This window comes from Austrofundulus limnaeus, unplaced genomic scaffold, assembly GCF_001266775.1.
Source record: "Austrofundulus limnaeus strain Quisiro unplaced genomic scaffold, Austrofundulus_limnaeus-1.0 Scaffold70, whole genome shotgun sequence".
Classification (NCBI taxonomy): domain Eukaryota; kingdom Metazoa; phylum Chordata; class Actinopteri; order Cyprinodontiformes; family Rivulidae; genus Austrofundulus; species Austrofundulus limnaeus.
In genome coordinates, this window is record NW_013952472.1 from 505255 (window position 1) to 518277 (window position 13023).

Below are 13023 nucleotides of genomic sequence, written 5' to 3' on the forward strand. Positions count from 1 at the left end.
CACACACACACACACACACACACACACACACACACACACACACACACACACACACACACACCTCCCTGCAGAGTGTGTGGAGATATTGTTGGAACTCCTTCAGATGTCTTCAGCAACATTATTCATACTGATGTCCAAACAGAACGGATCATTTTTAGAACTGTACTTTAAGCTCAGGAAACGCTTTCAAGAAAATCCCTTCTAATCACTTCTAAAATAATAATAATTAAAAAAAAAAACTCACTCTGTCACCAAACTCTCCACGGAGTCCCGTTGGCCCTGGGAGACCTGGCTCGCCTAAACCTCCACTGACTCCCTGTAGCACATAAAACACACAGACAGTAACTTAACTAAAAATAGTACTAGTAATAATCATAAAAATCATTGTAAGTGATTTCATGCAACCAACCTGGAAGCCTTTCACTCCAAGCGGACCAGGATTGCCCGCCAGTCCGATACCTCCCTGTTGGACATAGGCACAGTTACACAGGGCCACCAGAAGCAGTCAAACACACCGATATATTAATGAGGCTATTTCAGTTCAGAGACAAAAATCTCAGCAAACAGGCACTCTGATTGTCAGAGACTTGTTATGCAGCACTCTGTGTGGTGGTATTCTGTTATTTCCTGCTGTTTTTTCTTATTATTCTTGCAGCTTCTGATGTGAAACAAAAGCCTATCTGTTTATGAATTCCTCCCTCATACATGCTTATAAAACTTCTGCATAATCCTTCCATCTCTAATCAGCTACTCCACCCTGGTAAGCCAGTGAACCAGAGGGAATACTCCTAGTACTTTTCCAGGAAATAATTGGCAAGAAAAAGGCTGTATGTTTATTATGCCATACCAGTTTCATTTAGCTGAGGGACGCTAATTGTTCTGGTATTTTGTCATGGGTGCTTTGTATAGATGGCATTGTTTTTAGTCTTTTTGGACTTGAACATACAAACTGGTAATCACACCAGCATATCTCAAAGTGCTATTTAATAGATTTGTCTGACAATTGGCTTGTAGATAGGGCAAAGATTGTCTTTATTTGTCCTGTCATGAATGAATCTTTAGTAGTTATGTGGACCTTGTGCTTGTTTGACATCAGGCTACAAATGGAGAGTTTTTTAATTTCTAGTGTGAGAATGAACTTACCGCCACTCCTCTGGGTCCTGCTAACCCCCTCTCCCCCGGGACGCCAATCTCACCCTGAGGATGCAGATGATGTAGACAAGTCAGGAAGTCTTGGAGCATGGACACGCTTGGTTAAGTGACACATCAGAGCGGCTGTTACCCCCTCTCCAGCAACAACATCAGATACATACAGGAATACCTGGCTCTCCAGAGGGTCCCGTCTCTCCAGGCTTCCCTGGATCACCCTTGTGTATAGAAAAGAACATTAAAATCAGCTCTCCATGCTCCCCCATCTCGAGTTGAGCTCTTTGACAATTTGTCAGTAGCACTCACCACTTCTCCTTTAGACCCCTTTTCACCAGCTTTTCCTTGTAGACCCTAAAAAAATTGAATGTGGAGGCTGAGTAACTTTTATCAGTCTCATAATTACAACAATGACTTAGGCAAGAAAATAAAACAATGAGTCACACATTTAGTACAACTTAGACAGGGAATTACTATTTGAAAGTACTTACAGGAAGTCCATTTGGTCCTTTTTCTCCTACTACTCCATGACGTCCAGGATCACCCTATCAGCAAACAAGACAACAGCATGACTGGGATTCACAATTCAAGCTTACAGTCATTCAGGATGAAGAAGTGGCAGCTTACCTTCTCACCATCCAACCCTGGCGTCCCATCTTTGCCATCTCTCCCAGGCATACCCTGTTAAAGTTATCTTATATGACTCTCATGCTTGTAAAACAGTATTACACAAGTACATATTTGCATATATGCACTTACAGGATCTCCTTTGGGTCCTGGTCCCCCAGGAGCTCCTTTGGGACCAGTTTTACCCTGACAAAAACAAAACAAAGAAAGAATGTTAATTTCTGCTAAAAGAGTCATATATTGTGAGAGGTACAAATCAAAGGTTTTTGGCATACGATTTCTCCTTTAGGTCCTCTGAATCCATGCGGTCCTTTTTCACCAACATCACCCTGCAGACATCAGATAAGACACACACACAGCTATTCACTGATGGGACCAGCCATTCATCCTAGTTTTGAGCTGCCAATAAGCGAAGCTCCGGTGACAAGTGTCAAACAAACAAGGAATGACTCACTGTCTTGCCAATGATGCCCGCAATGCCGGGCTTGCCTCTGAAGCCAGGCAGGCCCTACAGAGAAACAGAGGCCGAGCTCAAATAAAACGTCCCGATACACAAATATCTGTACAGGGAGAGACAACCAAGGTAAAGCAGGTAGTGGGGTGATAAAATGTGGCTTACTCTGTCGCCTACAGGTCCCATTGTTCCTGGTAAACCTCTCAGACCACGTGGGCCCTGAAACACGTTGAAGAAATCACAAAGGGCTCAGTTTGAAACACTTTTGGTATTTTAATATTATAACAAATTTTGTCCGTGTATTTTACCTGCAGACCCACAGTGCCTGGTACACCTGTTGGTCCTGGTGGACCAGGGTCCCCCTAGAGACAGAACAGAATGCATTAGGATAATTTTAAGTACACACAATAAAACTAAATATCTGTTATTCCTTGATGAAATGCATATTGCCTTTCTTGCCCAAGTTTTAAATTATGATAAGAAATGAGTTTGAGTGTTTTTGTTCAAACCTCAAAGAGACATTTTACACAATCTCAGGGGATATTGCAAGATCTCATTAGATGTGTTGACACTATAAGTATGGGCTGAAGGATGACTCCGCTACTTATTTTTCTTTCAGCTGCTTCAATTTGCAAACTTGCACGAGAGGTTCTGCAATTTTACGCCAGATGGCCTACCTGATTAGGCTCAAACTTAGGCTCAAACCTGCATCCTCAGGATTATGAGACCATGTCTTATAATGGCCAGTCCTTACTGATCACCAAGCTACCACAGTCCCCATGACTCTCAGCTACTACCACACCCATTTTTAGCTCAATATTTTTAAAGTTACCAGAGTTATAGCTATTTTTGTTATGACTAAAATGGATTAGCTGTGGTGACCATACTGAATTGAATTGATGCCAAAATGTGCACTCGGTTCATTTTTGAAAGTTTTACTAAAGTCTGTACAGAGGTTCATAAAATATTTGGCTAACAGACAGTTAGTGTTGACTATAACATTTAATGGTCGAGTTTCATCAAAAATCTGTCCTGTGGTTCATGAGATACTTTTCTTACACTAAAGACAAATGAACACTTATTTTGGCCAATTTTTTCTGTTTCCCTTTTTGCCTTTAGTGGCAGGCGTTCAAAAAAGAACCAAAATAAATACACTGCCTGGCCAAAAAAAAGTCACCACCTGGATTTAACCAAGTGCTATGACCTGGTGTTGCTGCAGTTGGTCAGGTCTAGGTTCAGCAACAGTATGGGCTTAAAGAATGAGGCCAGCTGACTACCTGAATATACTGAATGACCAGGTTATTCCATCAATGGAGTTTTTCATGAGACATCATTTTCACACATGGATTGGCTCCACAGAGTCCACTGAGAATCTTTGAGATGTGCAGGAGAAGGCTTTGTGCAGCAGTCAGACTCTACCATCACTGATGCAAATCTTGGTGAAAAATAAATGCAACACTGGATGGAAATGACTCTTGTGACATTGCAGAAGCTTATCCAAACAATGCTACAGCAAATGTGTGCTGTAATCATTGCTAAAGGCAGTCCAACAAATATTAGTGAGACCTTTTTTTTTTGGCCAGGCAGTGTATCTAAATTGTTCAACTTACCTTCTCTCCATCTTTTCCCTGCTCCCCCTTGTCTCCTTTGTGTCCTGTGTGTCCCTTAATAAGAAAATACAAATAGATTTAAATGAGGCAAGCCAAAAACATAAAACTAGACTAAAAATATATTTACTATATAAACTCTCTATACCTTGAAACCTGGCATCCCAGGTGGACCAGGAGGACCAGGGGGGCAGATTGCAGGACACTGAGGAGGACAGAAACAAAACACTGAAGACAGTGTGTTCATTCTTCAGATTAAAATGGTGTTCTCCATGGCAGATATCTTACCAGAAGTTCCCCATTAAGATCCTGAAGTGTACCAGGAGGCCCCTGAAAAAGGAATAACTCACAATTTAATCCAACCATTGTGCTCATTGTTTGGTTTCTGTTTAACAAGAAGTTTAAAAAAAACAGTGTCTCTTATCATCAGGAGCAGGTATCATCTGATGAAGATAAATCCACTTACAGGGGGCCCATCAGGGCCAGGAGGTCCTGGAAGTCCTGGAAGACCTTCAGCACCCTGAGAACCAAACAGAAAAGTGCATTAGCAATCAACAAAGTGATTTCATGTAAGTAAGGTTGTCTGTTCCCAATCATTCTAACCAAACATAAACCCTTTAAGTGATTAGACACTTTTGGTCCAACTCCACCTGAACTTTTTATCTTGGAGTCAACTCTCTGCAGCAGCATGTCTGTGGCATTTGACCTAAAAAAGGTTGGCTCACATTCAGCAGCTTTCACTTTTTCTGTGCTCATGTCAATTTAAATTTACAAACATTAGAGATTGTATGACATCGAAGCTAACTTTAAAGCCTATTAGGTGATATAAGGGGCTTTGGTGAGGAAGGTACTGTATAAACTTCCAGCACACACGAAATGCAAACTGAGACTAGAGTTCACATCTTTAAAAAGAATCATCTCATTGGTTTTTAAAACATGTATATAGTTAAAATCATGCCTGATGGAATTATTAAGAACTCAATAGATTTAAAAAACATCAAAGAAAATATGAGTCTTTTTAATTTTACACTAAAACAAGGGTTCCCAGGATTCAGCGGCCCAAATATGATTTCTAAGTAAGCAACGGTCTGAAACAAACTGCAGAAAAATTAAATAAAAATAAAATAATAATTTTATTACTGTAAACTTAGATAAAACTTACAGCCAAAAAGGTTGTTTCCCAAACAAACATTGCAGGCAAACAGAGCTTTTTCTTCTAACATTTGGCAGTAAAGCTTAATATGCATTGTAGATTTTTTAAGTTTTATTACTTGGTATGCCTCAAAATTAAAGGTCCACTTTCGCACAAAAATAAACATATTAAATAAACTGAAATTACCTAATTTTTAATTTTTTTTAATCTGAGACAAACTTCATAAATATCCTTGGCCAAATGATGTTCTTGCCATATTCTCTTTAATAATAGCCAATTTATATATTTTAATAATTTGTGATGTCAAATTCCAATTTTAAAGCAGACTTTGTTAAACGTGTGCAAAGACCAGTGGAAACTAATTGTGCTCACCAAGACAAAACTGAGAAGTTCAATTTAAAAACATAAATGTAATTTAAGAAGCTGGCAAATGTCTCTCTCACAGTTGAGAGCAGGTTCTCCTCTTGCGGCTGAGGTGGGGCGATACAAAGGGGTTTTGGAAGAGCAACGTTTGTGTGTATTGTGTGATTTATGTGTACTTGAAGATGAATTTCATTTTGTTTTTTTAATTGTCCTTTATATAATGATTAAGAATGTTTGTGTTTGAAAGGATCCAGTGTAAAAATCCTGATTTATTTTGGTGATTGGAGGGTGATAGTTCAAGTTAGATTTTTGAAAAGGAAGTGTTTACGTTGGTAAAATTCGTAGAGAGGGCATTGTATCCTGTGTTGAAATTAATTCTTTGTGTTGATAAATGTGTTGCCATTTCTTTAATGTTGATAGTGTCATATAAACCTGTATGGGACACTAAAAATTTTCCTTCATTCATAAAGGCAACAAGACACTAACATTAAAATGACTGAGGTAAAAGTCACAGATGCTCTGGCAGAATATAGAATAACTTAGTGTGAAAAGAGGCACCGTCTGCTTGCAATGAGCTGCTTACACCTAAGTACAAAAATGGTGTCAGACGGCGTAATTTAATTTATTTATATAAATTTTTAAGAGGACACTGAGCTTTTCACTACATTTATTCTGATAACAATAATTATCACCAATAACGTGATGTGAACAAAATACACATAGTTCTCTATCCATTCGTCAGTGAAAACTCAAAATTTCAATCTTTCTTTTCTTTGCACACTACACTGTTATGGCATTGTGACTGATTACCATCTTTTCTATAGCCTGTGACAGAGGCCGAAGCTGAAATCTGCTTCAGGGCTAACCTTCTTTTCTTGACACAGCAGAAAAAAAAAGATAGTCAGTCTGTGTTACGGCAGCCTGCAGAGTACCTTTACTGCTAAAACTTCAACCTTTCACAGATAACTGTCTTCCGTCTCAGTCATGTGCTTCGATTCTCAGTGTACTGACTCCTTTCCCTCCTGCACGGCGCACTTGCCTCGTGCATGGCTGTAATTTGCAGGGGGGTTGGGGTGGGGTGGGGTTATGACCCCCACAATAATTTGATCCAGTCAATAACCACCCCCCACCCCCAATAAAATGACATCATTTGCTTAAACACAATAGAAATTAACGGATTCAATAGACAGATGCAACTCTCTTGTTGTCTTTAGGTAACTTTGACCTGATTAAAAAATTTACAATGTCATTTATACAGTACTGTTCGTACATTTAAGCATAAATGCTGAAAATGACATGCAGGGTTTTGGAGCATAACCCCCCCAGTGGTAGACCTAAAGTTATGCTCTAAGTCAGGGGTGTCAAACTCATTTTCACCGAGGGCCATATGAGAGTTATGGTGGCCCTCGAAGGGCCACTTGTAATGAACTTTGATGTTACATGTTTAACTTGGACTAAACAGAGTTTTAACACGTCCTCTTTTAAACACTGATAAGAACTAAGTGTATGACTGACTAAATCTGTAATAAATACAGAAATATTATTAAAAGTAAACCCACTGATGAGTTTCTAGTGAGTAGCTGCATTAAGGCAGATTTAGTTTATGTTTGATAGTGACTTTAAAGCAGCTTATTTTCAGACATTAGTACTGTGCTATCCAACTAAATTGCTCAGTTACTTCAAGCCAACAGCTCAGGGACAGAATTTTTTTAAAATTTATTTTTATTTCATTTATTTTTATTAATTTTGTTGCATTTAACCATAAATTTAAAGTTTACCATTGATATAAGAAACTAATTTCATGTTAAATTAAAAAAAACATTTTGCGGGGGTACCCTCCCCCCTGGCGGGCCACATTTGGCCCGCGGGCCTTGTGTTTGACTTATGTGCCCTAAGTGATGAGTGTTTCATGGGAGATTCAGCACAAACAGAATTTGAGAAAGAGATTCCATAATGATAACAGGAAGTCAGTCTTAGCAGTGGAGATAGGATGGGCTTACCACAGGACCCTGGGGTCCAACTCCTCCCGGCAACCCGTTGGTTCCAGGTAGTCCCTGGAAACAAAAACAAGTGTTGTGTGGGCTAAACATCAGAGGACACATAATGTCTTGACTGAATCCCAGTACAGCAAACACAAGTTGGCAAGATGCAATTAAAAAAGAAAGTTTAAAATGATCCCAGTTCACCAAAAGCATGAACAGACAGATTGTACTCACTGGAGCTCCTGGTCTCCCTCTGCCCTACGAAAGACACAGGAAGGCAAATTAAGTCGCAAATACCAATACGCATCACATAAAGTTACGATGCAGCTTATTTTATTTTTAAGAAAATATCTGAATCTTAGTTTGGTGTAGAGTCTGACTATTAATAATATTAAATGTGTCTTCATCATTTAAAAAATAACAGACGCCTCCTTCAGTCAGTTTAAAGCTGAACTTAAAGCTATATTAAAAGGAGCAGCTGGATGCGATTTCATGACAAGTAAAATAAAACAAAAAGAAGGATTTATAACAGTTTTTTAGGTGCTGTATAGTTGCTTACAGGAGGTCCAGGTGGTCCAGGAGGCCCTGCTTCACCCTGTTGACAGCACAGAAAATCAAAATCAGTGAACAAAGAAATCCCTGTGTCCATGTGTGGTATACAGATTCGTGCATGTTAATAAAAAAAATAATTCATATCCAAGCAACATTGAGCAACTTGATCTCAAAATAATTTCAACTGCTATTACCCACCTTCATGACAGGTGGGAGATATTATTACCAGTGGCTGTATGTGTGCCTGTGTCTGATCGGTTCACACTATCTTGTGAACTATCGGACAGATTTTTTGAACCTCTCAGAAAAACGTTATTGCATGCACATCTACAATCTGTTCACTTTTGAAGTCACCCCATTTTAAGTTAGTGGCCACAGCTAATCCACCTCAGCAAACACAAAAATGGCTCCAAGTCGGTCCTTTTTACAAACGTTGAGCTGAGATTTTGTGCAGTAATGGCTGAGAGTCATCCACAGCACATAACCCAGAGTGTGACTGGTCATTTCTATGTTTGTGGCCCTGTGATGGACTATTACACCCACCATTGACCCAGTGACTAATGGACAGGGACCAGCGCCCTAGAACCCACAACAGGATCAATAGGGTACAGAAAATAGATTTATGAGTTATCTTTTAGTCTAATAATAAAAAAGTAAAACAAAAAAACACTAAATAACAGAATAAAAAGCACAACTTAATGTATATAAAAGAGCATTACAGTGATGACTCAGCGGTATTTGTTTTCTGTGTGAGGTGAAGGCAAGCGAAAGTCAGAGCATTCCTTGAAGAAATGCCAGAGTTTTAAGCTAAGATCTTTTTAAGATGATAAGTAAGAGATGAAGCTGCTGCAAAATCTTAAAGTTGTGCAAAAACTCATGGGACACACTGTATTGGGTTGAGGACAACACTCAGCTACTACCACATCAAACCGCAGATCAGTGTCCATAAATCTGACAAACCATTTTTGTGTTGGCTAATATCGATTTACTGGGGCGGCCATCTTAAACTGGAGGACCTCCAAAGTTAATCAGTTGCAGATATACATCCATCATTATAACCTGTTCAGTGGTCTGGAAATATTTTGCTAACACAACATACAAACACAGGCAAAATCATTGTTCAGCAAAGAGATATTGATGTACTTGTACACAAGTTAAAAAGTTTGTTTTGTATGGGAGGAGAAAAAACTTGTATAACTACAATGGTTATTATTTAGTTTATGTTTGGTGTTTTATCATTTTAAATCCAGATGTTCTTTAACTGATGATTAGCTGGAGATCAGCTTTTCCTCGTCTCAAACTTTATCTCATTCTTCAGCACTTTAAGCCAGTCAGGATTATCAGAGTAATTAGAAACACGGGTTGGCGCTGGCTTCCTCAATAAGTCGGCTAATTAACTGATTTGCTGTGCAGATGCCAGGAGCGTGGAGGTCTGCGGTCGCTCTGTCTGCACTGTTTTCACTTAGTAGATGCATTGTGGGGGCTGAAAGTCCTGTTAAATGACAGGGTGTCGTCCCAGTTTGATGTCACCAATGTTGTAATCCAGTTGTCTCCCGGGTCACCCAGAGGACAGGACCTGCTTTTGTTAGGAGAAAAAAGAGATCACTTCTACGGTTCCTCAGGTTGGAGGAAAAAATGGAGCACATTCCAGGTTGGATTAGGAAGCGGGCGAAACATACTCCGTTCCTGATCCCTCATTAAAAATTCCTCGAACCAAGGCGTTGAGCTAACTTGACAAATCCCGGCTGGCATGGAAAACACGAGCCCCCATGTAAAACAACCGGATCAAGACACAAAGTTTGTGTTCATTCTGAATGTTTGTGTGCGTGTAGTCTGTTGGTTGACACAGGGAAGTATGAAGGGATTCAAAAAAATCTTTGTCTCCTCTGCACCACAGGATGTTCACAAGATCAAAGAGGGACTTACTGCCTCCCCCGGGGGTCCATCTCTGCCAGCAGGACCGTCAGGACCGGTTAAACCCTGAGGATAAAAAATGGTATTATTATTTTTTTCATTCATTTAAACACCGTTAGAATGAATCATGTTCATTTCTACAGTATCAGATACACTTTGCTTTCAGCATCGTCCCAAACAGGTAAAAACATTGTTGATGCGACTCTTACATCAATCCCTGGAAGTCCCGGCAGGCCCGGTTTTCCTGCTGCTCCTGGTATTCCTGCTTTTCCTTTGGGACCCTACAATAGTCCAACAGAGCTTTTATAATTTCATCTCCCAACTTCACAAACACAAGATTAAACACTTTTCTACAAGCGTTCATCTTGAGAACACCAAATTTACACAAAAAAGGCACATTTGTTGACTTTGAATCTCCGATCCAGATTCTTCCAAAGTTTTCAAACTGAACCCAAACGTGGTTCATGGGGCCAGTTTTTGTGTTGGTCACCAGTGCATTTTCTTACGAAGTTCCTAAATAATTTTGTAACATAAGATTTGCATTCCACTGAGCTACTAAAAGGCAACTTTTCTTTGCATAACGGTTGAAATAAATCTCTCTGTGTTGTGCAAACTATCATGGTTTTATTAACGTGCACAGACAAGAAAGTAAGAAAGGAAATAGCCCAAACATTGCACTTTATTTTATCTTGTTTTCTGAAAAGCCGAAGCACAAAAACTAATACCCTGAAGAAAAGCCAATATGTATGAGATTCAAACTTTACGTTTTCATTAAAAACTGTGTTTGGACTGCTGGAATACTTACAGGTTTCCCCGGCAGTCCAGCGGGTCCATTTTTTCCCTGTTAAGAAAATAAAGATAAGTACTTTTTATTTATTTTTTTTTACATCTTGAAAACAATTTATTCACTAAATATAGTAAAAACTGAGATCCAAAAATATTTCAGCATTGGATTGTCGAGAGAAGTTTCATATTTGGTCAGTGCTTCAGCTGCTTCACTGAGCACAGGAGGAAGAATCAACACCATTAAACCAAACCAGTGCAGACTGCTCACATGATAAACACCTCCGTTTGGTTTGGATGAGGGTTGGGGGCAGCTAGTGGAGGTGTGTGTGTGTGTGTGTGTGTGTGTGGGGGNGTCTCACAGGGTTGGGGAATGTATGAATGGGCCCTCTGTGCTTTACAGGAGTCACAGAAATACTCAGAGCCAAAATGATCGCAAGTTTTCTCCACGTGAATAAAACTTTATTATTATGTTAATATAAAGACTTAACAAAGGGTTTAACTTTATTAACCAAAACCTAATTATAATCAGCATTTTTTTCTTAAACTGCAATCAAAATTTGTAATTTTTCCTAAAGGGTTTACCAGACGTGTCCATGCTGGATGTCGTAACATCTTGTGCATTAATAAGATTTGCTGAAGGAGATGTTGGATGCATTCATAGATACAAACATCTGCTTTAGAAAGGATAAAATTAGTTTGTGCAAATAGTTTCTCCCTCACAAGTCACACCCATAAACCTGCCCACCTTCAGCTGTAGGAGGAGTCATTTAGTTACAATCTAACGTTCAACTGCATTCAGACCCTCGATAAACATAAAAGACGACTGATCTACACTTAGAATCAACATGAAAGACCTCTTAATTTGAGTGTCAGTTTATTTTAAATGGTTGAAGTAAAGAAAGTAACTTTCAAAAACGTTTATATATTTATATTATTAAAATCCCCCCCCCCCAAAAAAAATATCGGCATCTCGTTTTTATCGACCACTATATTGGTCGACTGACTCCAGACAGTTCAGATTAGAGACACTTTAAGTTGCAAACATCTTTAATGTCTGGTCAACTCACATCAGTCCCATCTCTTCCTGGTTGCCCTGGGGATCCGGGTGACCCTGGGGGCCCTCTGGGGCCGGGTCTCTGCAGTTAAAAAAAACAAAACAAAACAAAAAACCCATCAGAATCATGAATTTTTACCTGGAAAACATGAAGCACTGCTGAAGGTTCGACATGATGTTAATCAAGCAAATGAGATAATGGTAAGAAAAAAAATACAAACTTTTCCTCTGAAGATGTCCCATAAATTCTTCAAAACCATAAAAATCTAACAAAAATAAACACTTTAAATATACTTTGAGCAAACGAGCAAAGGCTAGACTTGATTTCTTTACACAAATCTGTATCTTAATCCTTATAAAACAGGATTTTACTGAAGACTCTCCAGTGCTCATGACTGAGTTTGTCTGAATGAACAGAGGCAGCATTGTGTGCACAGGATCTCCAATCGGCACATTCCACAGGTTCAAGGAAAACAGTCCACGACTGCTGCAACTGAAGGGCAAAAATCTAGAACCACCTGCACACAAGTAGCCTAATCTGAGCTCTCTGATCTGAAGAAAACAGCCATTCTCACTTTGATTCAGCTCATACAACTCACAGGCTCAAAAAGATGAGAACAGGAATGGTTAAGTTGGAATGGTAAGGCCTGGAGTTTAAAAGCCAACTGCTACCATCCCCATCATCATAAGATGTTCCCATTACAGTATTGCTATACTCTGGGCCTTCTGTACATATTATCTTCATCGCGTCTGGGATAGGATGCAGGATGAGGACGAGGATGCAGTCTTACCTGAGCTGAGGAGGATGACAAAAGCTGGCACACCAAGAGCAGCCAAAGAGCAGGGAACGCCGTCATCGCTCCCGAATGTTTTACGAAGCAACAAGGACCAAAATCCCCAGTTCCACGTCCAGTCCCTGTCTCGCTTCCCACCCCCTTCCGGCGTCCGCTTCCTTTGCCTTGCCTCACAGCGCGCAGCCCCCTGAATGCCTCTCTCTTCCCTTCCCAGGTAGTCTTCAGCAGAAGGGGCTGAACTCAGATGAGCGCTCGGCACACAGAGTGGGGGTGAGGATGGTGGAGGAGGCTGTGTGCAGAGGGGAGAGCAGCTTCGGACTCCAAGAAAGTGGGCAGAGCTAATAAGTGTTTAAGAAACGGACCAATTAAAAACAGATTAAAGAAAGAATAAAAAAAAAACCTTCTAAGCAGAGGTGCTTAAAGTGGGCCAAAGTTGGCCCACCAAGCCATTTGAATTGGCCCACCAGCAGTTGCCCCAGTAATCTATCATTCTATGTAGAAACACTGTTTCCATTCAGCTCAATGACTGGACAAGGGGCTGTAGTGCAGATAGTCTTTACTCATGGTGTTTACTTTATCTTTGAATTATAT

General features: G+C 39.8%; 1 protein-coding gene across 2 annotated transcripts in view; it reads right to left on the reverse strand.

Annotated features, from left to right (window-relative positions):
• The window catches only part of col9a3 (collagen, type IX, alpha 3), an 18498-nt gene extending 5678 nt beyond the window's left edge, over positions 1-12820 (reverse strand). The window contains exons 1-24 of one of the 2 annotated variants that reach the window (XM_014010539.1): positions 12430-12820; positions 11652-11720; positions 10604-10639; positions 10008-10079; positions 9811-9864; positions 7892-7927; positions 7567-7590; positions 7351-7404; positions 4301-4354; positions 4123-4164; positions 3983-4039; positions 3838-3891; positions 2536-2589; positions 2393-2446; positions 2228-2281; positions 2049-2102; positions 1906-1959; positions 1774-1827; positions 1638-1691; positions 1456-1500; positions 1314-1367; positions 1144-1197; positions 410-463; positions 245-316 (exon numbers count right to left, since the gene is read on the reverse strand). In XM_014010539.1, coding sequence (XP_013865993.1) covers positions 245-316; positions 410-463; positions 1144-1197; positions 1314-1367; positions 1456-1500; positions 1638-1691; positions 1774-1827; positions 1906-1959; positions 2049-2102; positions 2228-2281; positions 2393-2446; positions 2536-2589; positions 3838-3891; positions 3983-4039; positions 4123-4164; positions 4301-4354; positions 7351-7404; positions 7567-7590; positions 7892-7927; positions 9811-9864; positions 10008-10079; positions 10604-10639; positions 11652-11720; positions 12430-12495 — 1275 coding nt within the window. In that variant the 5' untranslated portion in view covers positions 12496-12820. Of the gene's footprint in view, positions 1-244; positions 317-409; positions 464-1143; positions 1198-1313; positions 1368-1455; positions 1501-1637; positions 1692-1773; positions 1828-1905; positions 1960-2048; positions 2103-2227; positions 2282-2392; positions 2447-2535; positions 2590-3837; positions 3892-3982; positions 4040-4122; positions 4165-4300; positions 4355-7350; positions 7405-7566; positions 7591-7891; positions 7928-9810; positions 9865-10007; positions 10080-10603; positions 10640-11651; positions 11721-12429 lie in introns of those variants that run through there. The other variant, XM_014010540.1, reaches the window with a different exon arrangement.
• Between the last annotated feature and the right edge of the window lie 203 nt (positions 12821-13023).